The sequence below is a fragment of the Schistocerca americana genome, chromosome X (genome assembly GCF_021461395.2).
Source record: "Schistocerca americana isolate TAMUIC-IGC-003095 chromosome X, iqSchAmer2.1, whole genome shotgun sequence".
Taxonomy (NCBI): Eukaryota; Metazoa; Arthropoda; class Insecta; order Orthoptera; family Acrididae; genus Schistocerca; species Schistocerca americana.
Window position 1 is genome coordinate 956,973,022 of NC_060130.1, and position 27,585 is coordinate 957,000,606.

At 39.8% G+C, this 27,585-nt stretch overlaps 1 protein-coding gene across 3 annotated transcripts in view; it reads right to left on the minus strand.

The window, feature by feature from the left end:
- Window positions 1-3,408: 3,408 nt before the first annotated feature.
- The window catches only part of LOC124555327 (zinc transporter ZIP3-like), a 36,132-nt gene continuing 11,955 nt past the window's right edge, over window positions 3,409-27,585 (minus strand). For all 3 annotated transcript variants that reach the window (XM_047129204.1, XM_047129206.1, XM_047129205.1), the window contains exons 2-3: window positions 19,717-19,796; window positions 3,409-4,628 (exon numbers count right to left, since the gene is read on the minus strand). In XM_047129204.1, the coding sequence (XP_046985160.1) occupies window positions 3,571-4,572 (1,002 nt within the window). In that variant the 5' untranslated portion in view covers window positions 4,573-4,628; window positions 19,717-19,796 and the 3' untranslated portion in view covers window positions 3,409-3,570. The remainder of the gene's footprint in view (window positions 4,629-19,716; window positions 19,797-27,585) is intronic.

The following is a 27,585-nucleotide window of genomic DNA, read 5'->3' on the forward strand; positions in this document are numbered from 1 at the left end:
TGGAAATCCGACGGTGCGAGATCGGGGCTGTAGGGTGCATGAGGAAGAACAGTCCACTGAAGTTTTGTGAGCTCCTCTCGGGTGCGAAGACTTGTGTGAGGTCTTGCGTTGTCATGAAGAAGGAGAAGTTCGTTCAGATTTTTGTGCCTACGAACACGCTGAAGTCGTTTCTTCAATTTCTGAAGAGTAGCACAATACACTTCAGAGTTGATCGTTTGACCATGGGGAAGGACATCGAACAGAATAACCCCTTCAGCGTCCCAGAAGACTGTAACCATGACTTTACCGGCTGAGGGTATGGCTTTAAACTTTTTCTTGGTAGGGGAGTGGGTGTGGCGCCACTCCATTGATTGCTGTTTTGTTTCAGGTTCAAAGTGATGAACCCATGTTTCATCGCCTGTAACAATCTTTGACAAGAAATTGACACCCTCAGCCACATGACGAGCAAGCAATTCCGCACAGATGGTTCTCCTTTGCTCTTTATGGTGTTCGGTTAGACAACGAGGGACCCAGCGGGAACAAACCTTTGAATTTCCCAACAGGTGAACAATTGTGACAGCACTACCAACAGAGATGTCAAGTTGAGCACTGAGTTGTTTGATGGTGATCCGTTGATCATCTCGAACGAGTGTGTTCGCACGCTCCGCCATTGCAGGAGTCACAGCTGTGCACGGCCAGCCCGCACGCGGGAGATCAGACAGTCTTGCTTGACCTTGCGGCGATGATGATACATGCTTTGCCCAATGACTCACCGTACTTTTGTCCACTGCCAGATTACCGTAGACATTCTGCAAGCGCCTATGAATATCTGAGATGCCCTGGTTTTCCGCCAAAAGAAACTCGATCATTGCCCGTTGTTTGCAACGCACATCCATTACAGACGCCATTTTAACAGCTCTGTACAGCGCTGCCACCTGTCAGAAGTCAATGAAACTATACGAGACGAAGTGGGAATGTTTGAAAATATTCCACAAGAAATTTCCGGTTTTTTCAACCAAAATTGGCCGAGAAAAAAAATGTGTTGCATTACTTATTGAACTGCCCTCGTACATTACCATGAGGGGTGAGGTACACGTACACACGTGGTTTCCGTTTTCAATTACGCAGTGGAATAGAGTGTGTCCTGACATGTCAGGCCAATAGATGTTCAATGTGGTGGCCATCATGTACCATGTGTACCGTTATGTGCCTACAACACCAGAGGATATGAAACAACGTATTGTGGCAGCCTGCGGCGACATTACACCAGATGTACTGCGTCGTGTACGACATTCCCTAGGCCAGAGACTGCAACTGTGTGCAGCAAATGATGGAAACCACATTGAACATCTATTGGCCTGACATGTCGGGAGACACTCTATTCCACTCCGTAATTGAAAACGGAAACCATGTGTGTATGTGTACCTCACCCCTCATGGTAATGTATATGTGCGTCAGTGAAAAAGACCAATAAAAAGGTGTTAGCATGTGGACGTAATGTGCTGTTCCAGTCTCTTCTGTACCTAAGGTCCATCACCGTTCCCTTTGGATCCCTACGTAATTCGGTGCTCTCCGATACACACGATCGAACAGCGGAGGAGTGGTACTCAAGCGTCAACTATATGTTACAATATCTCCGGATGTAATTAACATTTTACAATGCAACAAATGGCACTGATTACGTATTTGTTTATATGTTTAGATGTGCTAACAACACTAACAGGGTTCCATTTAAAAAAACGTAGGTTTGTGTTAAAAAACATACTTCCGTGCATTTTTTTATGTTTTGTATTAACCAATTACACTAGCCCCTCTCCTCACGTTCAGTCTGTGGAATCGATTCGTCGTCAGTATTTTATGTGGTTTACAAAATATATCCAGCGGTAATGTTAGGTGACTCACCCTGTATCTCTGCCCCAACTTGCTGTTTGTGCCTTTTTACATTCTCATTTAGCAATTGCTCTTTTTGAATTATATTCTGCTCTTCACTCTGGCTCTTTTTTTGTATTCATTGAACGGCTTTCCATATAGGAATGATCATGACAAAATTTACTGAATACACGAATGCACACAAAAGAACTGTCCATTACCCAGTTTCTGAGCACGCCCTACAGCATAACTCAAGAGACCCGAGTGCCTGTTATACCATATGGGCTATTTGGATCTTCCCACCCAGCACTAGTTTCCCCAAGCATGGGAGGTAAGGACTTATTCTCTCTCTCTCTCTCTCTCTCTCTCTCTCTCTCTCTCTCCCCCCCCCCCCCCCCCCCCACCCTGCACTCACACTTCTTCCATTTTCTTTCGATTATTTCCACTTTTCATTCCTATTCCTTTTTTAATCCACGTTTTATTTTTGCTCCTCTCCCCCACCTCCCCCCCACCCCTACCATACTTACATGTGAGTGCATCTCAGCCAAGTTAGTATTAAGAAAACAGTCTTCATCACATTTTTTTTATTTATTTAGTGCCAAACGGTTTCAGCCCATCGCAGGGGCCATCTTCAGGGTGAACATACCCCTGGTCCACTGCTGGTGACGTCATTTCTACCAAGGTCTGACAGTCTCCTGCCACAACTTGGTAGAAGTGACGCCACTAACAGCAGCAATTTTATATCAATCGCTGTTACTCTGCAACCATGTTGTCCAAGCATCTCAGGCAAGTGTATGAGTGACCTGCCCAGCTATCCTCATGTTCCTCAATCAATCCCTCTTTCCTCCATGAAGGAGGACCATATGGTTTAAAAATCTAGGAACATTATTTTCTAGTTTTAGAGTTCCTATTGGCAGTACAGAAATAGTGCCCCTTGCAAATAATTTCTTGCCCACCTTTCTATCTCTCTTCAATTTTTTCTGTACTTTTCTTAATAACACCAACATAAAGCATGAATCTGTCTCCCCAAATCACCATGCATATTCTGTACACTATTACTATTGTACAAAAATGTAAGTGCTCTGTTACATCCAGACTGCATAAGAGAAATAACTCACAAAATTGTTCTGACAATAATACAATGCATACAACTCAAATTGCTCGTGCAAACTTTCTAATTTTAACATGCATTTCTAAAACACCGAAAACGAATAGTTATTAGTGCTGGAAGTCACTACTTTCATATAAAGGCCATGTTCCAAAAAATTAGCTGCATCTTTAAAAGAACTATTATTTACTTTGATGAATAGCTATCAGGTGGCAGTGTTGAGACCGCATTGCACTTCAGTGAGTGTTATATTCATCATCTTCTGGCAAAGTGATTTCACCAAAACAAGGTGAATATGACACTTATTGAAACATTAAATTTTTTCAACACTCACCCAGCTGAAAATCCAAGAGCTTTGCATCAGTAGTTTATGTTGGGAAATTCTGAATTCACACAGATTTTTAACTTTATCTTGTATTTTGGTTTATTTGCTTTTACTTTACAATTACAAAATATATAATAAATACTGTTTTTCAATGTATTAACAAGGAACTATTTCCTCAGTCTTCTTCAAATCAAAGTGTAATAAGTCACACTGAAAGCAGACTGTCAAAATATGACAAATATACGGAAAATTATTCCTCTTCTTCAATATCCGAAATGAACATGGATCTTTATTTGTAACTATCTAAAAAGAAACTCACTACTGCCATTAACATGAATCCAATGAAAAAAAATAATACTTTCCACAGTTGATACTTATTCCTCACAAACTCTTCTGGCATAATTTCCATAAATGTTACATGTATAAAAATTCCTGCTGCAATGCCTTGCAGACAGGCTGAAAGTACACTGCCAAATAAGCCTGGTGCTGTTCCAATAAGGAGTCCTACAATCATTCCAACAGGTATACTTCCAGTGGCCATCAGAATATACCTAAAGCTTTTTGTTACGCCCAGATTACGTTTTGCTATGTTAACACCCAGTGCGAGTACGACGAGTACTTCATGAATTAAAACTGCAAGGAACAAATGCAAGAGTTTCACCATGTCAGTTTGTAAGCCTAATGTAATCCCTTCAAACAGTGAGTGTATGCTAACAGCGAGTAACAACATAAAACTACGCTGATTAGAAGTGTTGTCTGTCAAAAGTATTGTGTCCAGATGTGAATGACCACTTACACTTAGCTGAAGCTCCGTATTATCATCATTTTGCAACTCATGGTCAGTTTGTTTTTCATTGGCCTCTGCTTCCAGAAGTCCAAGATGAGATTCATCTTCATGTTTATCATCATCACTAGCAACAAATGTGTGAGCTGAATTCTTAACAGGAGCTGAGTTTAATTTCTTTTTAGAGATCAAAATTTGTTCTGATGTTAGAATAAGGAAAAAGCCAATGCCAATGACAAACTCTGCTATTGGGAAAGTGGTTGACAGCTTCATTTTTTCCATAACATCTCTAAACTTCTCCTTGACAAACGGAAATAGTCCTAAAAAACACATCCCCATAAAAACACCACCAGCAACACAGTTGCTTACAGATATTAATGTGCCAGCGATGTCACTTAACTGAGCATTCTTGCGCCTCCATATAATGACTATAGGTATTGATCCACTTACAGTCATAATGACAAAAAGAACTACCAAACAAACAAACTGAAAAATGATTACTTCCATGTTGTGACTGCTTTATCCACAGTAATGAAATATGTAGGACGGAAGTTTCCAGCAACCTGAAAATGAGATAAAAATGATAAATTCAGATTTGTTGCATAATGAATTTGAAACTTAAGTACTCCATGCTTCCACCTCCTGCAAAATATGTATTTTGATAGCACAAATCTATCTGAACCTCAAACATGTTTTCCCCTTTGCTGACAAGCTTCTTACTTATAAGCAATACCTTATATATTTTTATAAGAACAAAAGAGACATGCTTAGAATGGTTAGTTGTGACAGTTTCTGTCATTTTCTTTTATTTTTACAAAATATTTCTCCATACAATGTTCCTCTCATTAACTGATTCACTTAAACTTATTAACCACAGGTGTGGAAAAATGAAATCTATTTGTTTAACTCATTCACATGCTGTATCATGGAGTGTATATATCTTTTAAAGTAACATGTGTTCATATCTCTTTCCAGATATTCGATTCTCAGACAGCTGTATATACTTCATACTCATTTTTCTACTGTTATCTTTATTTTAGCAATTAACTACAGTAATGCTGTGACTCAGTAGAATAGGGGCACGGCAGTAGTGCTGACAGATAAATGAAATATTCACATTCAGAGTAATGTAAAATTAAAGCTGTCACTTGCCTAAAGACTAGTATGAACAAAGTTGTCATCAACACAAAGGCTGGTATGAGGACTTTAGAACTTTATCAGTTGTGGTACAACTGTAGGTGGGAGATTTGTCATGTTTCAAATTAAGAAACAATTGACAGAGGTCAAGGAAGCAATGGGTAACAGAAAAAAAAAAAAAATCATACGTCATGGTGTAGCGGTTATAAATGCCAGCTGGTGAGATGCAAGTCACTAGTTCGATTCACAGCCTCCTGCAGTTATTTATGACATACAATTTCTGATTTGTGTAAGGTTCTGTGCCTTCGTTATTTATCAAATCTTGTAATTTTCAAGAACATAATATGTATCTATGTATGTATAAATTGGGGCACTATTTCATTAATGTTAACACTAATCAAGAAACTGATTTGTTACACATCATTTCGATAGAAGAATCATTCAAATGATCTACGGAAAATTTAACCAACTAACTATCTGCTGATGTAGGGAGTTCTGTTCTATCTGTGCATTTGTGTGTACTCAATAAACATAGTTTCATTGTTAAGTGTTACTTCTTTTTGATGACCCTGCTCTCATAACTGGTGCTCAGTTCCAGGTTCTATTTGACAGTTTGATGGAGACAGCGGAAATCTTGCAATCTGGCATCATCCCAACTTGCACAAAGCTATGTTTGCCTTTGCAGATGACAATGAGAATACAAACAGTACAGTCCTCCTAAGGTTTATACCGTCAAGGTACCAGAGGATACAAAAGCTCTGGTGGCTCAGAGACACATCCTGCATCCGTGGCTCAGACACACATCCTGCAGCCAGCACTGTTTTTAGGAGATGTTGGCTGGGATCTAACAAAATGGCTGTATGGACTGGACCATGTCACTACATACAACAGGTGGAATGACACGATTTGCACTTCCCCTTGTATATACTTCACACAATTTTCTAGTGTTATCTTCATGGATTATCATTGCCGCCTCTACGTCTCTGGGTCCCAGTTTCAATTCCTGACCAGGTGACAATGATTATTATTATTTTTTCACTCAGGGACTGGGTGCTTGCATTGTTCTAACCATTTCTGGGTGTTTGTGTTGTCCAAATCATTTTGTCTCATCTTCATCACAAAGACACACAATAATAAGTGGTGTCAAATAGAAAGACTTGCACCAGGAGGCTGAACAACCCCAGACAGGGCCTCCCGGCTAATGATGCCACACAACCATTTGATTTTTTTTTATTTGTACTGCAAATGTCTACTTTTACTTCGATGGTACAGCCCTGCAGTGGTTTGAGAACAATGAGGAAAAGCTCAATAGCTAGGACAAATGTCAAGTGGAAGTTAAAGGCAATCCTTTGGAGTAGCAATATCACAAAAACTGAATAAGATTATACACAAAACAGTAGTAGAAAGCACATCTACATATGGCTCAGAGGTTTGGAAAATAAAGGAGAGAGAATACGATCAACTGCTATCCATGGAAATGGATTACTGGTGATGAAGTGCTGTGGTCTCAAGATTAGACCACATCAGAAATGAAGATGTTAGAAAAATGGGCATGGACATGTAGTAGAGTGGATTGGGAGGGGGTGACAGAACAGAGGAAGAGGAAATGGTGGTGTACAGGTTATGGATTCAGGGGATGAAGGACACTCTGAGGCCAGGACGATTATGGGTATGAAGGATGTGTTCCAAGGATAACTCCCATCTACTTAGTTCAGCAGTAGTTTCATGACACTGACATTAGATTATCTTATGTTCGTGATGAACCTCAATAGAATACGAAGCAGGTATTGGCCAAGTCTCTACTGATATATCAGACATTGTGTAAGCCACGCTGAAGAGTGCCACTGATAGACGGTTGTGCTTAGTTATCCCAGGTCATTTGTTAAAACCACTCCTGCAGTTTCTCCATTTCACCAGATTACCTGTAGAAAATGAAACTTTTAAGCATGGAGCAACCCATGTTACAATTTCTGATTGTGATAAAGTGTTTCAATCTTAACTGGTGTCAGAAGTAATTTCATAATGCAATATCATCCAAAGTATGATAACTGCCTGACACTTGTAGCTGATTGGCCTCACGGGAACTTTTAATACGATGTTGGCACATATGCTCCGAATGTGTGCTGATGTCAAACTGGAAGACTGGCATGTTATACAGCCAGTAGTAAAATTCACATACAACACAGTAACTAGACACTAAGGGTTTCTCATCATTTCGCTTGATCCACAGGTAAGAGGTTGAGAGAACACTTGATACTTTGCTGAGAATGATTACACCAAACAGCTCATCACTAGAACTGAACTAAACTGGCACTCATACAGACCTCGGATCCTGATAAGAACTGTGATTCTTAAAACACCTCAATGGAAGTAACTTCATTTGAATGTCACAGTGACCATGGGGACATGACAGTACAATCAGAACATTAGGATTGACCAGCAATGCAATACAAATGATCACCGACAATCTACTCATCCAGGAAGCTATCGTCCACTCCAAAATAGTGGGTCAGTGTTTTGTGAGGAGGCACAATGATGCCACATGCTGTGTCTTGTATGCTGTTGTGTACTGGTTAAAAATCACTGGCTTGTGCCATGTGGGTCACCAGTTTCAGTCCCACCTCCTGCATTTATTCATAATTAAACATTTCTGACTTCTGCAATGTTCTGGGACTTACTTATTTACTAAATACTGTAATTTGCAAGAACATTCTTGATATGCATCAGCAGAACACTGCCAGGTGAGTCAGGCAATTTCAGCTCTGTCTGTACTTTTGTATGTCCTCAATAAACATGCTTTCAATGTGAACTGCTAGTTCATGTTGATGACCTTACTCTTGTAAATGGTACTACTGCCAACCTTGCAACAAACTGTGGTGTTCCAATCAACCACAATGTTCATAATTGCTTCACTTTCTTGTGTATACAGTGAATCCTATACACGCAAAATAATAATGTGAAGAGTAAATACGATAATGGAAGTCCTGATGGAATATAAACAATCTAAAGAGTAATGGTAACAATAACTGAATGGCAGAAGTGTTAAGTCATCACAAAGCACATACACAAGACAGAGAACTTTGCTAGCTTTTGAAAAAATCCTTTTTTAACTTAGAGTACACACTGTAAGATATGTAGCTTGGTCTCTGTAGTAATGACGTAGTACAGGGGAGCATATTTTCTTTTATCAAAAATGAAGGAAGTAACTGTTGCTGTGTCAATAATGCACAAGTGCATGGGTGGCAACTGGCACTGTGCACCAGCAATACTTCTCTTCACTTTCTCTTGGGTGAACTTTTCAGAATGTTGTATTTGCCTAGGACACTTTTATTTGCAATATTTGACACACACACACACACACACACACACACACACACACACACACACACACACACACAAATGGCAATGTTGCAAACCAGCTACTGAAATGAAACATGTTGTGCTCAGTACTTTGTGCCATCACATTGGATGGTCGACTCTGCTCTTAGCCAAAATTTGGTGGTGGCCATTCATTCGAGTGAACAGCTGGTTGGTGGTCACATCCACATAAAATACTGTGCATAAATTACAGAAGAGCTTCTATATGACACGAATTCTTTCAATAGTGGCCCTGCCTCTGATGGGATGGATAATCCTGTGATAGGACTGCAGCAGAATATGCTGGGAGAATGTATCAGACCAGTCTCGCATTTGGGCAAGGGGTTGGAAGTGGGAACGGCCTAAGGATGCACTAGGATATTATGCAGACTGAGTAAGCAAAAGAATACATGCTCAATTTCCACAGCTGCTCCATAACCTTTGCCATCTGGATCCTTTCCCTCAACAACAGCTTCTCTGGATCACAGTTGTCCTTGCAATATGCCATTTGATAATTTAATACTACTGGCCTCGAGCCCTGTGAGCCTCCTGTTCCACATCAACTTGCCCTAGAATCAGAACTTCATTGAATCCAGCACCCACACCCTCTTCCCCAGTCTCTCCCTTCCTCTATTCTGTCTCCTCCTCCCAATCCAGTCCCCCATTTGCTGGTCATTGTATGCTGCACAAATTCATCAGCGTCGGTGACCTCGTTGCATTCGTATCTCGTGCACCGGCTGTCTCTCCTGCCCAGCATGCAGTCACCATTTCCAAAACCTCTCTCCTGCTCCCTGCCTCCTTTCTTCTCTCGCCCGCTCCACCTGACACAAACCCTCACTCTAGTCTAGTTGCAGCTGTAGCACGTTGGCAGATGCACCAGCATGCTCTAGCTCAAAAAAGGATTTGTCCTAAAGGTAGTAAAACTGTCAGTCTTGTTAATGCACCTTCTGACAACTCAGCACCTCTATTATGTGATGAGTTGTTAACTTTACTCCTTACATTATTAAAGTGAAGAGTAATAAGTGAGAAATAAAAATGAAAATAGTAGTGGCTCGAATAGCATTAAAAAAAATGTTGAAACAAGTTTTTAACAAAGCAGCACCTTCAGAATCAAACTGAAGGCAATTTTCTCACTGAAAATATCTAATTTACACAATGCGTAGCTCCAGAATGCCAAGAATGAGTACTTTCTTATGGTTTTGTGATATCCACAGGTGAAAGAAAACATTTGCAAAACTGCTCCAAAGCAATAGATAATTGTGCTTTACTGTTACATTATATACAAACATGACAATAGCTGTTGCCTTCATAATGGTTGGTGACTAAAAAAAACATGAAACTCTAAATTACCTTAGGTACTTTCATGGAAAGAGATAGACGTAAACATTTTCTGCTGGTCAGACTTTATTGACTAGAGCTACAGTGATGAGAAATGTAATACAGACTACTATAAACTTATAGATAACAAAACTAATCCACTAAGGTAGGTCTTACATATACTACTGTCACTGTAACAGAGTTCATAACAAATGTAAATGTCACAGCCTGAACAGAATTGGGAAATGATCAAAGTAAGCAAACAGTTTAGCATATAAATGTAAATGTGGCATTTAAATGAACTGAAACAAGTTTCCTATTTCCACTTCTAAAAGTAAAATGCACTTTACATTAAGAGAAAACATAAGCCAAAGTAAAAAAAATTATAAGTATAACTATGGACAGTTAGTTTGAAGTGTGAAAGGAATTTCACCAGGATCAGCAGCAATGCTTAAGTACTTTCTCTCCTTTGAAGACAAGTGATCAAACATAAAGATTCCCTTCACAATTTCACTATAGTCTAGCAGATGCCGTGTTTTAACCTTCTGGCAGTCATCTAATAGAAGTCCAGTATCAACAAAGCAGGGGAATTCATCTACAGTCTGGGAATATTTCCATTCACCATCTAACAACCAAACAACATCAGTTGCAAAAGTGGTGGACTTGGCATCCATCATGATACCACTATCTGGGTGTTTAAAGTGCTACTTCATCTATGACCACTCTAACACCTATGAAAGAACTAAATGCATTTATTAAACAATCTCTTTCTGTGCAGAGTAAGCACTGAACAACAGAGAGGAACACAGTGTACAACAGTAAGTTGGGTTTTGAATTTGACCCCTTCATCACACAACAATCCCACAGTACAAAAATAGAACCCAGTGATCAAAATTTAAAAAGAGCATTACATATACACACCTGCGTGCAAAAGAGAGAGAGAGAGAGAGAGAGAGAGAGAGATCTTGTTTACATGCTTATTTACTGTTCAGCACTTCCTCTGTATCTTGGGTTACTGTCTGTCTGTCTGTCTCTCTCTCTCTCTCTCTCTCTCTCTCTCTCTCTCTCTCTCTCTCTCTCTCTCTCTCTCACACACACACACACACACACTTCCCCCCCCCCCCCCGACCCCCCATCATCACTGTCTGCACTCCACCCACAATCTTCCATTACTATGTAAACTGTATTTGTTACCTGCTCAAGTTCTCTCAGTGAAATAGGTGTCACTCTAAGAAACTTAGAATATACCACATTTGGATACTCTACAGCCTCCAATGTTCAGCACGTCCAAGGCCAATACTGTACAGTTTTTTAAATCTACATTTTCAGAGTGCCTACATATAATACCACTGGAGAAAGAATTCCTGTAAAAAGTGAATACTGTCCTGTAACAGCAAACAATACCAATGACAAAATTTAATGTATCTCCAGGAATCATGCTGACCGAGTTGTTCATGGCATGGACAGAATTTTATTTATTCAGCATGTCACTAATACCAGATTGCCTAAAGCCTCTGTCACACAGAACAAGTTTCGCTGTAAGTTTTCTGGATGGTGCACATGAATGGGTTAGCAGGCAGTGTTACCCTAGATAAGCAGCTGTTACCCTAGATAAGATCTGCAGCAAGCACTTTGGTAGCAAAGTGTCTTTTTCCAGTGCAGATGTTCACAAGATACTGGAGTTACTAGCTAGTTTGGCACTGAGTGGTACACAGCAGAGGCAAATGATCTGAGGACAAAGAATGAAAATATAAATAAAGAGAAAAATACTGGAAGGTATGTGGTCACTGTATGCTTCATGGAGAACTGAGGTTAACACTTAAAAGAGACTTATTTCTTCAGTTTGATGTGTCATATTAATGAGTACCATATTTTGCTACAGTTTGATATTCTAAATACCTTTACAATGACTATAAGACATGTCTTTCTCCTAATAGGATAGAAGATGTACTTAGTGAGGTATCTGGCTTCAAGATACACACAGCACTCTCTTGTCAGAGATTCAACACTTATATTTTAGTTGTAGCTGCTGGGAGTTATTTAACATGTGGCATGCTTACTGGTAGTAATGTCAGATTCTGACAGGATTCCTGATTAGCCTATGCAAGGAGTATTCAAAGAATCTCACAAGGAAAATAGCATTCAGAGTTATCACCCAAAAACATATGAAGCCTCCTGCAAGCAAACAGCTTAGCAGCTGACATCACCTGCTTCAGAGCCATTGTGCAAGTCAACTTACAGATCATACTCAATGTGACACATGCTTAATCCTAGATTAAGTATCTCCAATTGCTGCAATAGACAGATCGTGAACAACTGCCGCTCTATTATTCTGCATTATTTACAACTAATTTTAAACAGAATCATATTTAAGCAGATGATTTCTATACTGCAAAACATAATTTTAATCTGAACAATGACAACAACAACAACAACAACAAATGTTACCACTCATCTGTTTGCTTTATAATGCTAAAAACTGGTGAAAATCACAACACCAATGAAGAAATGTCAGACTGAAATCAACTTTATAGCACTGATTAGGTGCATTGCAGAACAGAAATAAGGTTTACAGAAGTTTACATGATTTTTGAATCTGGTAGTTCAATATAGTATGAAGCCCACACATGCTGCAATCTGAGCCTATATACCTTATGACTTAAGAGTCAGAGGAGGCTTGTGTGCATTCCAGGAATGCTCCACTCCATGTACTACATATTCAAGTCTAACAAATATCAATAGTTGCTGCTCAAGGACTGTAATCAATAAATTAACAATTAACCACATTCCAGACGTGATTGGAGGACAATATGCAGACCACGAAAGCATTAGTATCTACAGATCTTTCAGAATGCTTGGATATTATCTTCCATATGTGTCTGCTCATTGCACTGCTAAAATAAGGCATGTACAGCTGCCTGAAGGCGTAATGGTAGGTCCAGCTATGGCCACAACGTGCGAGTTAGTACTGGTTCAGTTATGCCAGGTTGTTCTAGCTCAAGTTCTCACCCACGTGGAGCTGGGTGCCTATTAGCAGTGGTCAACAAACAGCTGACACACAGGAGACAAGAAAGTCAGGTCACAGCCTGCGAAATAGTACCGCAACAATGACAAGAATGGCCAAGTGTCTCACATGTGTGCAGAACATGTGCGGTAGGGACACCTGGTGTATATCGTATGAGGGTCCAACAAAAAGTAACGCCTCCAAATTTTTTATGTAAAAACTCTTAAAGCTTTTTACACAAAACATTCTACATCTTTATTCTTCACATCTACATATTTATTCCTCAACAAGGTCACCCTGGCGAAGAACACATTTCTCCCAACAAAAGACCAGTTTGTTGATACCATCACTGTAGAATGTTTGACTTTGTTGACTGAACCACAACCTAACCTCTGCTTACATCGCTTCATCACAATCAAAGTGAGGTCTTCAAAGGCATTGTTTAAGTTTTGGAAACAGATGAAAAATGAATGGTGTTGACTCGGGAGAGTATGGACGATGATCAGTGACAGTAGACTCCAGCTGTCGGATTGTTGCAGATATGTCACAGTGCTCGTGTGTGGTCTGGCATTGTCATGCTGTAGGAGAGCGTGTGCCTTGTCTATCTCAATTGCAGCATGCCGTTTCTCATACACTGACAAAGTTAAGTTATACACCACCGTGTTACGCACTACAATTCGGAGGCCTCTAGCAATAGAGGGCTGCAACTTGCATCAGCAAAGTGAAAAGATGGTTGAGTAATATGCATTTATATTCAACACAATTTTGTATAGAACCGACATTTTCTCATGGATTGACTGGTGGACTCTCACATGAGCCCATGCCTGCATGGGGCAGTGTTGGAACAGCCTTATTTTTTATTTCCCCGTTCCATACACAAATCACTGCAGTATGAGCTGAAACATCATTCCTGAAGACCAATCATTACACACTATTCATATGCATTCTGTGGCAGTTCTCTTCTTTTGGATGACATTTTATTTGGTAATTTTAACATTCTACTAGGAAGCCGCAGTTAACAGGAATCATTTGCTATCTTGAGCAGCACTGTAGTGGTGAGTAAGAAGCAGTTCCTACTTCTGGAACACAGGCAGTGAGACTTGCCATGCCGTATGGTACTGAAGTACGCCAGTAGTGTGAGGAACTACGGGTAAGCTATGAGAGTGAATCCCACTCAATGATTCTAAACAATGGGGATCCACCAACATTTAGACATGAAACTAAGACACTTTCTTTATTCAATATTAATTGTTAAAAGCAATCTTGAACATAATAAATTCAAAGGGAAGCCTAAAGGTCATTAAAAATTTGCTACTCCGGGACCGAGGACAATCGTGAAGCCCTACGGCCAGCTGCTTTTGGGCACTTTAGCCACTGGCAGGCATCATCTTTCACATTGGCAGAAACCTGAGAAGGGAGTGACCCAAGGGACCCCTTCGTGGTGAGAGGAGCCGAAGAAGTCTTACATTTCTTTGGCTGAGAAGTGGGGACTGGTGTCCCCGACGGTTGGGGGGTGGGGAGGGGAGGGGGAGGGGCAGTGCTCCCGAGGTAGGTGATGTGGGAGCAACAGGGAGGGAAGTGCCCCCCACCATCAAGGGGGTAGGTTTAGTCTTCTGGCTCTCAGAGCCGACTGGAATTCACGGAACTGATGGGGCTACAACTGTTCTCGTAGCGGCGGCGTATGAGGTGGTCATAGCCACAGGATGTAGGCGCTCATATTTTCTCTTAGCCTCAGTGTAGGTCAGTCAGTCCAGGGTCTTGTATTCCACGATTTTCCTCTCCTTTTGTAAAATCCTGAAATATGGTGAGCATCGTGAATGATGCTCTTTGCAGTTGACACAGATGGGAGGCAGGGCACATGGATTATTGGGATGTGATGGACGTGCACAATCTCGACATGTGACACTGGAAGTACAGCAGGAAGACATATGGCTGAACTTCAAGCCCCCAGCCCTTAAAGCACCACATTGGGGGAGGTATATATGGCTTGACATCACAGCAGTAGACCAACACCTTGACCTCTCAGGTACGGTGTCACCCTTGAAGGCCGAGATGAAGGCACTGGTGACAACCTGATTATCCCTCTGACCCCGATGAACGCGCCACACAAAATGAACACATTGCCGCTCTAAATTGGCGCAAAGCTCATCATCAGAATGCAAAAGAAGATCCCTGTGAATATGATGCCCTGGACTATATTTAAGCTCTTTATGAGGCGTGATGGTAAAAGAATCATTCCCAAACTCGTTACGAGTGAGAAGTCCGTGACTGGGCAGAGGATGCTGTTTTTATCAAGACTGACCCAGATCGCATTTTGGACATGCCCTCCACCTCCCCAAGCTTGTTCTCTAAATACTCTACTAAAAAACTGTGGTTTCACCGAAACAAAGGAGTCCCCATCAGTTCTTGTACATACAAGGTACCGGGGTGAATAAGGTTCGCTGCCATCCTTAGCTTGGCATTCCTCCCATGGTGTGGCCAGGGAGGGGAACGATATAGGGTTGTACTTCCTTGCATTGTACTGAGACTTGGAACGCTTAGAGACTGCTGGTGTTTGATCACCAGCAAGTAATAACATGGTACGTTTCATCGCACGTCATCCGACTTCATGCCACCCACTCCAACCAGCGGCCCTCCCCATGCATGTAACCCAGCCCCAGCAAAGGCCACCTGGCAGGATGGCCATTGCTGGGAGTCCCGATGCCCCAAGGTGACAGGCATCTACTCCTCAGCATACGTGGAGAGTTAACGGCACAGGCATCAGCAGAGCGATGGCTGTGTTGTCAGGGGGCTACAACCAACAGGGTACATGGCGGCCCCACCAAAACGGATCGGCTATCGTGCTAGATACGAGTTGCAAAGAAGTCCGTGATCATCGTCGGCGCAAAAAGCGACACATCATAGTGCATGGTGAAAAATGCACCCAGGAAGGTATCCTTGCCGAAGAGATGGAGAATGAGCTGGACTGCAGTGCGATGACGAGAAAGTGGGCTAAAGATATCAAGGCACGATGGACACAACACGCCATGTAAGGTGCCCTTCCCCAATTGGCTCACTCTTTGCGAAAATTTTGAAAAATGGAGGTCAAACCCTACATGGGACCAACACATAAAGACCGAAACATGTGAGACTCCTTTTAGTCGCCTCTTACAATAGGCAGGAATACCTCAGGCCCATTCTAAAGCCTGGACCCACGGTGGTGGGGGAGCATAGAACTGGTAGAGAGGAATTCTAAGTGTTGCTTCACTAAGTTGATCCTGGAAAGGGTTACTTTAACTTTTGCAGTCTCAAATGTGATGGAAGAACCAGCTGTACGGTATGTCACCTGCACCACTTTCTATGGACTTGTTGCTTTACTGAGCAATAACTATGGAGGTTTAGTACTACAGAGCGATCTTGCAACTCCCAAGCTGACTTTGTGCCCTCTGATGTTGATGAGGTACAATTAAACTTGTTTTCGCATTTATACTTTATCTGATAGATTTTCACTGAATGAGCTTGGCTTACAGTTGACCTTTTAAGGCCGACAATACAGGGCAGTGATGTGCTATTTCTCCACAATTTTAATCACTTTTTACTAGTACACAGTTCTGTGTATCCACACAGTTTGCATTCATTCAGATGAGTATGTCTGGTGATGCACATTCCAAAACTGTGTGTAGATCGAATTACCACATTTCAAGAACATCTGTGGTCATGTGGTAAACTGCAGCTTGGGTGTGCGCAGTGCGGTATTGTTATGAATCTGGTAGGATACAATTTCTTTTGTCATGTTCTTACAGGACTGCACTTATGAACAGTACATTGTCATTAACAGTGCACCAGTTGTACAGACATAATGAACGACATAAAAAACAAATACAACACTGACTGAAAATAATAAAATTTGTAGCATAAACCAGTAAATAAATGAAAATGCTAACAAAAGTAAGAGTCCATCACAACACGTATTACTAGCTTATGCAGAGGAAGTAATTCATATTGTCATGTGGGACACACAATGTTTATCCATTAACCTGAAATCCTGTTTTCTGTCTATGAGTTTTACATCATAAAATATTGTTAGGCTCAAGATAATATTTGATACAACATTCTTTGTCTATTAGTATTAGCAATTTTGTTGTTGTTGCCTTCATTCCTAAGACTGGTGTGAAATGGTTTGATGCAGCTCTCCATGATAGTCAGTCCTGTGTAAGCTGCTTCATTTCTGAACTACTGCATCCTACACCCATTTGAACCTGCTTACTGTATTTATATCTTGATCTTCATCTACAATTTTTACCCCTCACACTTCTTTCCAATATCTAACTGACAATTCTTTGATGCCTCAGAATGCATCTTTTCAACTGTGCCCTCCTTTTAGGCAACATGTTGCATAAATTTCTTTTCTCCCCAATTTTATTCAGAACCCTCTCATTAATTATGCAATCTACTGAGCAAATCTTTAATGTTATCATATAGCACCACATTTCAAAAGCTTCTATTCTCTTCTTATCTGAACGCTTATCATCCACGTTTCACTTCCATACAAAGCTACACTCCGCACTAATACCTTCAATGACTTCCTAACACTTCAATTTATATTTGGTGTTAAAACACTCATTTTCAGAAATGACTTTCTTGCTACAGCCAGTCTACAGTTTATATCCTCCCTATTTCAGTCATCATCAGTTATATTACTGTCCAAATAGCGAAACTCAACTAGTATGTTTAGTCTCTCATTTTCTAATTAATTACTTCAGCATATCTGATTTGATAAACTATATTCCATTACCCTTGCTTTTTTCCGTTGATGATCATCTTATAATCTCTTTTCAAGATATTACCCATTCCATACAAGTGTTCTTCCAAGTCCGTTGCTGAATAACAGAATTACAATGTCATCAGCAAATCTCAAAGTTTTTATTTCCTCTTCTGGACCTTAAATTCCTCCTCAAAAATTTGCTTTGGGTTCCTTTACTGCTTCCTCAGTGTACAAACTGAATAATATCAGGGATAGGCTGTAGCCCTGTCTCTCTCCCTTTTGAACTATTCCTTCACTTTCGTATCCTTTGACTCCTAACTGTGCCCGTTTCCTGTACAAGCTGTAAATAGTCTTTGCTCCCTGTGTTTTATCTCTGACAACTTCAGAATTGCAAAGAGTGTATTCCAGTCAACATTGTCAAAAGACTTATCTTAGTCCACAAACATGATAAACATAGGTTTGCCTTTCTTTCACGTATCTTCTAAGATAAGTAATTGGTCCAGTATTGCCTCACATGTTCTTATGTTTCTCCAGAATCCAAAATATTCTTTCCTGAGGTCAGCTTCTATCAGTTTTTCCATTCTTCTATAAACTGACAGTTTAATAAGCATCTGCATAATTTGGAACTGGAATTACTACATTCTTCTTGAAGTCTGGGGGTATTTTTCCTCTCTCATGTATCTTGTACACCAAGTGGAATACTTTTGACATGACTGGATCTCCCAAGAATTGCAATAATTCTAAGGGAATGCTGTCTACTCTAGGGGCCTTGTTTCACTTGGATACTTCAGTGCTCTGTCAAATTTTCACATGTCATCATATCTCCTGTCTCACCTTCATCCACTTACTCTTTCCTTTCAAAGGTCTTGTCTTCAGGTTGATTTCCCTTGTAGGGCCCTCTGATATTCCTTTCACCTTTCTCTTCTTTGCTTAGTACTAGCTTGCCATCTGAGCTCTTGATTCTTGTACAGTTGCTTCTCTTTTTTTTCCAAAGGTTTCTTTAATCTGCCTATCTACAGGGTATCCATAGTTAAAATTGCAGTTTCAAAATGCAGTAGAAAGAGAACCACTGCTCAGAATGACGTCAAATCTGAACAGCACTTTATTGACACAGGAGGAAACTTTATAAAACAAACAAAAATTAACAAAAATTTGATCAATGGATGGGATCATAAACTTCACATCTATACCTCAGCTATAATAGTGCATTAACTATGATGATTATAGTAGCTTACCCACATTCTTATTCATTATTAGACCTACTCCTGACTTGCCCTTATTTGAATTTGTGCTTATAATGTTTTAGTCGCCTGACCAGAAATTCTGTCCTTACTGCTGCTACAGTTCACTAATTCCCATTATATCTAACTTCAGCATACCTCTTTCCCTTTTAAAATTCTCTAACTTCTTTAACCGATTAAGGGATTTAGCATTCCACACTCTGGCCCACACGATGCCAGTTTTGTTTTCCCTAATGATGATATCTTCCCAAGTATTCCACGCCCAGAGACCTTACTGAAGGACTATTTTATCTCCAGAATATTTCACTCAAGAGGATTTCATCATTATTTAACCATACAAATGTGCTGTGTGCCCTTGGGAAAAATCACAGCTGTAGTTTCTCCTCGCTTTCAGCTGTTTGCAGTACTGGCACAGCAAGGTTATGTTGGTTAACATTACAATGCCAGATTAGTCAATCATCCAGACGGTTGCCCTTGCAAATACTGGAAAGGCTGCTGCCATCTTCAAGAACCACATGTTTAGTAATTCTATGCAGCACATTATTATTAACATTAGTATTAGCATTACTTTATGTAATTATAATAATACAGGTACCATAATGTAATGGCATGTTGGATAATCATGTGACATTGTTAGAGGAGTCCCATGAAACAAAAACTCTGAACAATTAAAAAAAATATAAAGGTAAGCCACACAGTACACATTTATTAAAGATTCCTCTGCCCCTTTGACACTTCATCACATCAACCCACTATTTTGTTACACCTGTGAGGAATTGTCACATATGATGATTGATCTTATACAAACTCAGACATAACTTGGTTTTTAAATATTCTTTCTTCACAAGTACCTGTCAGATCTTGAATACTGGTGAATTGCTGTTCTCGTTAAGAATGACTATACCGACTGCAGAAACCACTACAGGTCCATCTGAAAAAGAGAGGTGGTAATATAATACCTTTTAAAGACATTATACGGATAATAGTGAAGATTATTACAGCTTACTTAGAACAACAACTCTAACATACTAAAGCATATATTAGATTAATAGATTAGGTAACATGCCTAAATTTTAAAATCATAAATTTAACAAGTAAGTGGTATTATCAAACAACACAAAGCACTAGCTCAACCTTTCATGGAAAAGAAAAGGAATGGGACAAGGTCATACTAGTACGCTACTATTATCCAAACTATTTAGGGAGAATGTCTGGGCTGAGTTTTGGGCCCCATTCTTGCAGTGTTACGTCCACTGTCTTACCGATCTTGTCATCTTAATTAACCAACTGCCGACAGTAGTCTTCTTCTTGATTGAACATCCTATTCTACATCATATAAGCCATTGTAAAATGTGGTACAAGTGACATGGTGAACCAATCATTTTACACACTTCCTATTCCACTCACAGACAATGGGCAGGAAGAATGACAGTACATATGCCTGGATGTACCTAATTTTTGCTATTATGATTATTACACAAAATAAATGTGGAAAGGAGCGATTTATTACTTGGCACATTTTGAAATGTAAACACACTGAATTTTAAATTAGATTTTCCATGATATACACAACACACAACTTCTCTCCACTAGAATGAATTATCACTTTGCAGCAGAGTGTATGCTGGTATTAAACTTCCTGGCAGGCTAAAGCTGTGTGCTGGACCAAGACTCAAACTAGGGACCTTTGCCTTTCACAGCCAAGTGCTCTACTGACTTAGCTACACAAGCACAACTCACAATCCATCCTCTCAGCTTTATGTCCACCACTATCCCATCTCCTACCTTCCAAACTTCACAGAAGTCCTCCTGCAAAACTTGCGAGACAAGCATTCCTGGAAGAAAGTATATTGTGGAGCTATGGCTTTGCCATCGCCTGGAGGATTGTTTCCAGAATGAATTATTACGCTGTAGCGGAGTGTGCACTGATATGAAACTTTGTGGCAGATTAAAGCTGTGTGCCAGACTCGAACTTGGGACCTTTGCCTTTCATGTGCAAATGCTCTACCAACTTGCTCTCAAAAGGCAAAAAGTTCAGAGTTCAAGTTCTGGTCCAGCACACAATTTTAATCTGACAGGAAGTTTCAACTTCTCTCCTGTAGCATCTTCCCCTCGGGTGTGTTGAGCATTCCTGTGATGCTCTCAAGCTGAGTAAATGGAACAACATCCTAGATTGGTGGACAATAGTCTCAAATTGGTCTGACAAAGAGTCTTCTGCAATCTTCTCCACAAGTAAATTACATTTCTAATAAATCTCTGTTTGGTATCTACCATTCCCTGCAATAGATTGACGTGGTTCTTCCACCTTAAATTAGTCTGCATGGATACGCCTAGAAATGTAACTCCATTGATCATTCAGTGATGATCTAATAATAAGTATCTGGTCCTGTGTCTGTCATTTATATATGACATTTAATTAAATCTGTCTACATCGAGAATCCACTGTAATACATCAAGTGTCAATCAATTTGCTGATCTTCCTGAATTATGTGACCTTTTTTCTAATGGAAACAACGTTTTGTGCCTGAACAATGTCTGATAGTACATTCACCATTCTTACAATGACTGGTCACATCTTAATAATAATAAAAGCCACCGCCTCAATGTGCCTATTGCACTTCGCGACAATGTCCAAAAACATCTAGTGAAAATCCTAGTTCAACAAGATGGTGGACACAACTATTTTGCTTTGGGTCTCAGTATATATTTCTAAGGAGTCTGCTTTATCTAATAGTAACATTATGAACTGGTAATTTCTGTTGTTGTTGTAGTGTATGGAGACAACAAGAGTATATATAATATATTTTGTTTTACCCTTAGCACTGGGATTAATTAACACATTAACTATGTTGGTTACATATAATCACCAAAATCACAGTAACTTACTATCGCCCTTGTAAAAAAAAAAAAAAAAGTGGGGAAAGTGATATACATAGATTACTTTATACATTTCTTTCCGTACCATGAAAACTGCATATTTCTGGACACCGAATGATACCTACTCAGTCCGCACCACAAGCCCTCAACATTTGTAACGGGACTTAGAGATACCACTTATAAAGGGCTAAAGATTGTGGTCAAGATAACCAGTTTTTCATATGGTAATTGAAAATTTGGTTCCAGAATATGAAGCAGTGATTTTGATAAGTGATACTGTAATATTTCCTGTGTTAGTAAAGGGGGAATGTAAGTGCAAAGAGAACAGTAACTTAAAAAAAAATCATTGCTCATTTGATTGCAAAATCTATTTATTCATAAAATCTACTATCGCAGCTTCGGAGAGCACTGAAAAAATTGTGTCATAAGTTTAAAATTATATCTGACACATATAATGTCATCATGTCTACAGGCTGAGAATGAAATGTTGTTATTGTTCTTATACCATATTTTGCATAAACAATAATGCAAAAGATGACAACAGTAATATTAAATATTCAACCAATGATGCGTTGATGACATATACAATGATGAACCAAAACACTATTACCACTGCTTAATACCATGTTGGGAACACACTACAGCCGATTCCACATGGCATGGATTCCACAAGTCCTTGGTAGTTTTTCCGGAGGTATGTGGCAGCAGACACCTATTATTAAGTGTGTGATTTGGGCAGCCATTACCCTTGACGATGGTGTATCAGAACATAACCACTGACCTAATGCAACAAGAAACACGATTCATCCAATATTTTGGCTTTTCAGTGTATATACACTGCCATGGCATTGAAAGCCACCTGATGGCACTGTGGGCTTGTGATGGACTAAGGAATGTATTTATGTTGAGCATAGATGACTGGGGAATTATTCTACTGTCGATAAGGGTCACAAAGGGGGAAAAACTGACACGAGTAACCTTGACAAAGGGCATATTGTTATGGCACGACGTCCGGCAATGAGCATCTCAGAGAGAATGAAGCTGGTCGGCAGTTCCCATGCTACAGTTGTGAGCATTTATAGAAACTGGTTGAAGGACAATGAAACCCCAAGTATGCAAAAATGGATGTCGGAGGTTTGCCCACTATGTAACACAGGATAAGCTATGCTCTGTGGCAAATCTGACAACAGGATACAGCAGTGCTGGTGTGGGCACAAGTGTTTCAGAGCACATTTTTTGCACATGTGGTTCCACATCCAACGATCCCTGTGTGTCCCATATTGAACCAACATTGTGAATTAGGACAGTCCTCAAGACTGGACAGTGGATCAATGGGTGTGTGTCACGTGGTTGGGTGAAACATGTTTGGTATCACACCAGGTTAGGATACACTGTCATCCAGGGGAACAAATGCTAGAAATGTGCACCATACCATGGATGCAGGCTGGTGGTGGCAATATTATGTTATGAATGACATTCACCTGGGTTTCCATGGACCCTGTGATAATAGCTGAAGGCACCATGATAGCTGTGCACTACACAAATAATATTGCAGACCACCTAGATCCCTTCATGATCGAAGTCTTCACCAATGGCGATGACACCTTCCAGCAGGATAACTGTCCATATCGAAAGACCTTGACCGTGCAACAGTGATTTGAGGAGCAGAACAGTAAATTCGCACAGATGTCTTGTACACCACATTCAGATGATCTGAAGTTGATGGGAAGCCTCCTGGAACACTGTCTTGGCTCAGAGTGTCAAATTTGCTTTCCTAGATATTTAACTGATGTGACTGTCAGGCAGCACACCACTAATACTGTATTCCCACATGATTGATTTTTCTACTCATTTAGGTGATTCAGATTTTTTTCACATTTAGAGCAAGCAGCCATTCATCATAATAAATAGACAGTTTGCTCAGGCCATCCTACAGTCACTCAATGATGTCACTACAGTGTTTTCAGCAATTGCAGATTGGTGCTCACCGTATTTGACAGATTGTTTATGTATCTGGATAACAAGTGCAGTCATATCACACTTTTCTGTTTACAGTCTTCAGGATGGCAATGTGTTGAATGCTTTCTGGAAAGCCAAGAACATGGAATCTGCTGTTGCACTTCATCTACGGTTTGAAGGATATCATGTAAGAAAAGTGCAACCCGAGTTTCACATAAATGATGCTTTTTTTCCTACATCTGTACTGATTTGTGGGTAGGAGCAGTTCTACAACAACCTTCATTTTAACAGAATTTCTAAATTTTATTTTAAACTACCCATGAATCTTTTCCACACTTAATCCACTTACTAAGTACCTACTCCTCCAGAGTGTTATTTAAAATTAGTTTCAACTTTGCTCACAATTCCTCTATGTCCACTGTACTGGAACTAAATGATACCTATAACTGTAAAAACAGGATGCTAACAACTGCTTATTTCCAGCATGAAATCTCTCCTAGCTTTCTGAATTGATTCATTAACTTTAGTAACCATCATGGTTATGATAGCATAGCAACTACTAACCTCACCACCTCTACACAACATTAGTGACAATGTTAAGCCTGTTAGTAGTTACGAGGTCTAAAACATTTCCATTGCATGTGGTTTGTTGCACCAGTTGATCAAGGCATTTTGTGAAGAAAGCTTTCAGAACTTCTTTGCAAGGCTGTCAGTCCATACCAACTGCAATGAACCCATAGACTTCCAGTCTATGGTCAGTAGATTACAGTTGCCTCCAATTAATATTGCATGATCATGTTACTTCCATGCTACTGAGCAAATACTTTCCTGGATGATCATACAGCTGTTACAGAGGAATTGTGGGGCTTGTAAAAACATTTGACGACTAATTTAAGTTCATCTAGGTTGACTACTCATGTCCAGATAACTTCACAACAATACTTAATTTTGACCTCGATAGAAATATTTTTGTCGACTGCAACGAACCCTCCTCAAATGATGTCTAACCTGACTTTTGATAAGTGTTCCATGTCTTGTTAAATATTTCTGAGCTTTCTACTTCAGTTTTTAATCAGCTCTAGGTTCCACGTAGAATCTGAGCAGAATAGCTTTCCTGGAGGGTAAGATTATGATTTATTGTTGAAAAAATTTACATACTTCATGACAACAACCAGAAATTTAACAAGCTACATTTCCATGGTACAATTTGATTCACAACCAGAGATTTAGGTCGGCAAAGAATATCTCAGGCTCTCAAATGTATATAACAACAGTTATCATTAACGTATCTAGGCTATTTTCCATGGATCAACTAATCAAGGATTTTAAAGCAGCAAAATGGATTTCATCAAGGGCTGATTATTCTAGTCACATCAGTTTCGAACTGTTTCCTTTATTTTTTAGGTTTCTCCCATTTGGATAATTGTATATCATTTTCTACCTTAAATGTCTTGCAAAACTTGTATCAAAAAAGCAGTAGTTTTAATTGACAACACAAATACATTATCAAATATGGATGGAAGAAAAGGAAAGGTAAAAATAGCATGTAATGAATGGTTATATTATGCAGAACACTGTCCAGACAACTGCAGACTGTTTAGCGAGATTACATTACAAACATGTTTTGTTCCACAGATCCAAAGAGAAAAGATCTCCAATGGTGCAGAACGTGTCATAAATCACACCTATTTATATGTAGCTGATAACTGGGAAAATCTAACAACATTTCCATGTTTATGCTGCATGTGCTAAGAAACAAAATTTATTTTGTGGATTCAGTCAAATTACAAGGAACTTGTAAGCCACAGGCATAACCAGGTGATTAGCTCTCGTACAAGTTGCTAAATGAGTCACTGATATTTTTACTCATCCTGAACATTTTTTCTAAGATTCTATCCCCTTGTTATCCTTCAGTTCCTTTCAAGCCAGGCAGCTATCTTCTCCAGCAGTACCCTCCTTACGGTAAAAGTGAATGCAAACATATTTGAAGTCATAAATGAACATCTTGTGGAGTGAAAATCACTAACAGAACTGCAAACAGCTGTATGTATGATCATTTATTTGGGACCACGGCTGTATGTATGATCATTTACTTGGAACCAAATAAAAATAAAAGATCTTATGTACAGCCGTTTCCAGTTTTCGTTTCACAAAACATAAATTCAGAGCTGCGGTTTCTCTGAACACATGGTTTTCTTAAGTGAAATTAATGTGCTGTTGGACAAAGTACAATTCAGAAAAATGTGACAGCCCATTGTAGAAATTATCTGTTTTCACTACTGCAATTTAGGCCTTGAGGCTATTGTCAAGTGGTATACTGTACGACTTCAGAACTCCTCCGATATGTACACGTGTCGTATCTCAGCCTTTCAAAAACGTTATCATCTTTAACATAAATTCAAACAAGCTTGTGTACAAAAAAGTTTATTCAAATTTATGTTAAAAATGTTGACATTGATAAAAAGGTCAGCTATGATGATGATGTGTAATTTTCAGTTTGACATGTGCTAAAGCACAGTTGTTTTTTCTTCTTTTTTCCCAACATACGCCTGATAATAGCCTGAGGACTGATATTACAATAGTGAAAATAAATAATTTCTACAGTCAATGGTGACTATGATGTCCTTTAAAAAGTATTACATGAGCGTGAACCCCAATCATGAGATGTTAACAGAATGAGTTTCTCAGGAAGTGTCATGAGAAGTTAAGTCTGATATTAATCTGCATGGAAAAGGTACGAATTTCGTACTTATTTTCACAGTGGACGTGTGTCTCAGGAATGTCAGATGTATGTTTGTACTCTCTCCAGCAATTCTAATTTTTTTTATGCACAAGAAGAGAGTGTTTTCATTAATTAATGTTTTGTGGACAGTAGAGGAAGTACTTAAAAACAATGAGAGCAATCACAATAAGAAATATTATTTCTGTCAGTCTTTTAGGTGTAGATTTCTACCGTTTGATAAGTAATGAAAATACACTATGTGATCAAAAGTATCCGGACACCCACAAAAACATATGTTTTTCATATTAGGTGCACTGTCCTAACATCGACTGCCAGGTACTCCATATCAGCAACCTCAATAGTCATTAGACATTGTGAGAGAGTAGAATGGAGCAATCCGTGGAACTCACGGACTTTGTACGTGGTCAGGGGATTGCGTGTCACTTGTGTCATACATCTGTATGCGAGATTTCCACACTCCTAAACGTCCCTAGGTCCACTGTTTCTGATGTGATAATGAAGTGGAAATGTAAAGGGCCACGTACAGCACAATAGCGTACAAGCGGAACTCGTCTGTTGACTGACAGAGACTGCTGACATTTGAAGAAGATCATAATGTTTAATAGGCAGATATCTATCCAGACCATCACACAGGAATTCCAAACTGCATCAGGATTCGCTATAAGTACTATGACAGTTAGGCGGGAGGTGAGAAAACTCGGATTTCATGGTTGAGCGGCTGCTCATAAGCAACACATCATGCCGGTACATGCCAAACAACGTCTCGGTTGGTGTAAGGAGTGTGAACATTGGATGATTGAATAGCAGAAAGTGTTGTGTGAAGTGACGAATCACAGTACACATGTGGCGATCCGATGGAAGGGTGTGGGTATGACAAATGCCCGATGAACGCCATCTGCCAGCATGTGTAGTGCTAACAGTAAAATTCGGAGGGGTGGTGTTATGGTGTGGCCGTGCTTTTCATGGAGGGGGCTTGTACCCCTTGTTGTTTTGTGTGGCACTATCACACCAAAGGCCTACATTGATGTTTTATGCACTTTCTTGCTTCCCACTGTTGAAGAGCAATTCAGGGATGGTGATTGCATCTTCCAACACAATCAAGCACCTGTTCATAATGCACGGCCCGTGGCGTTGTTGTTAC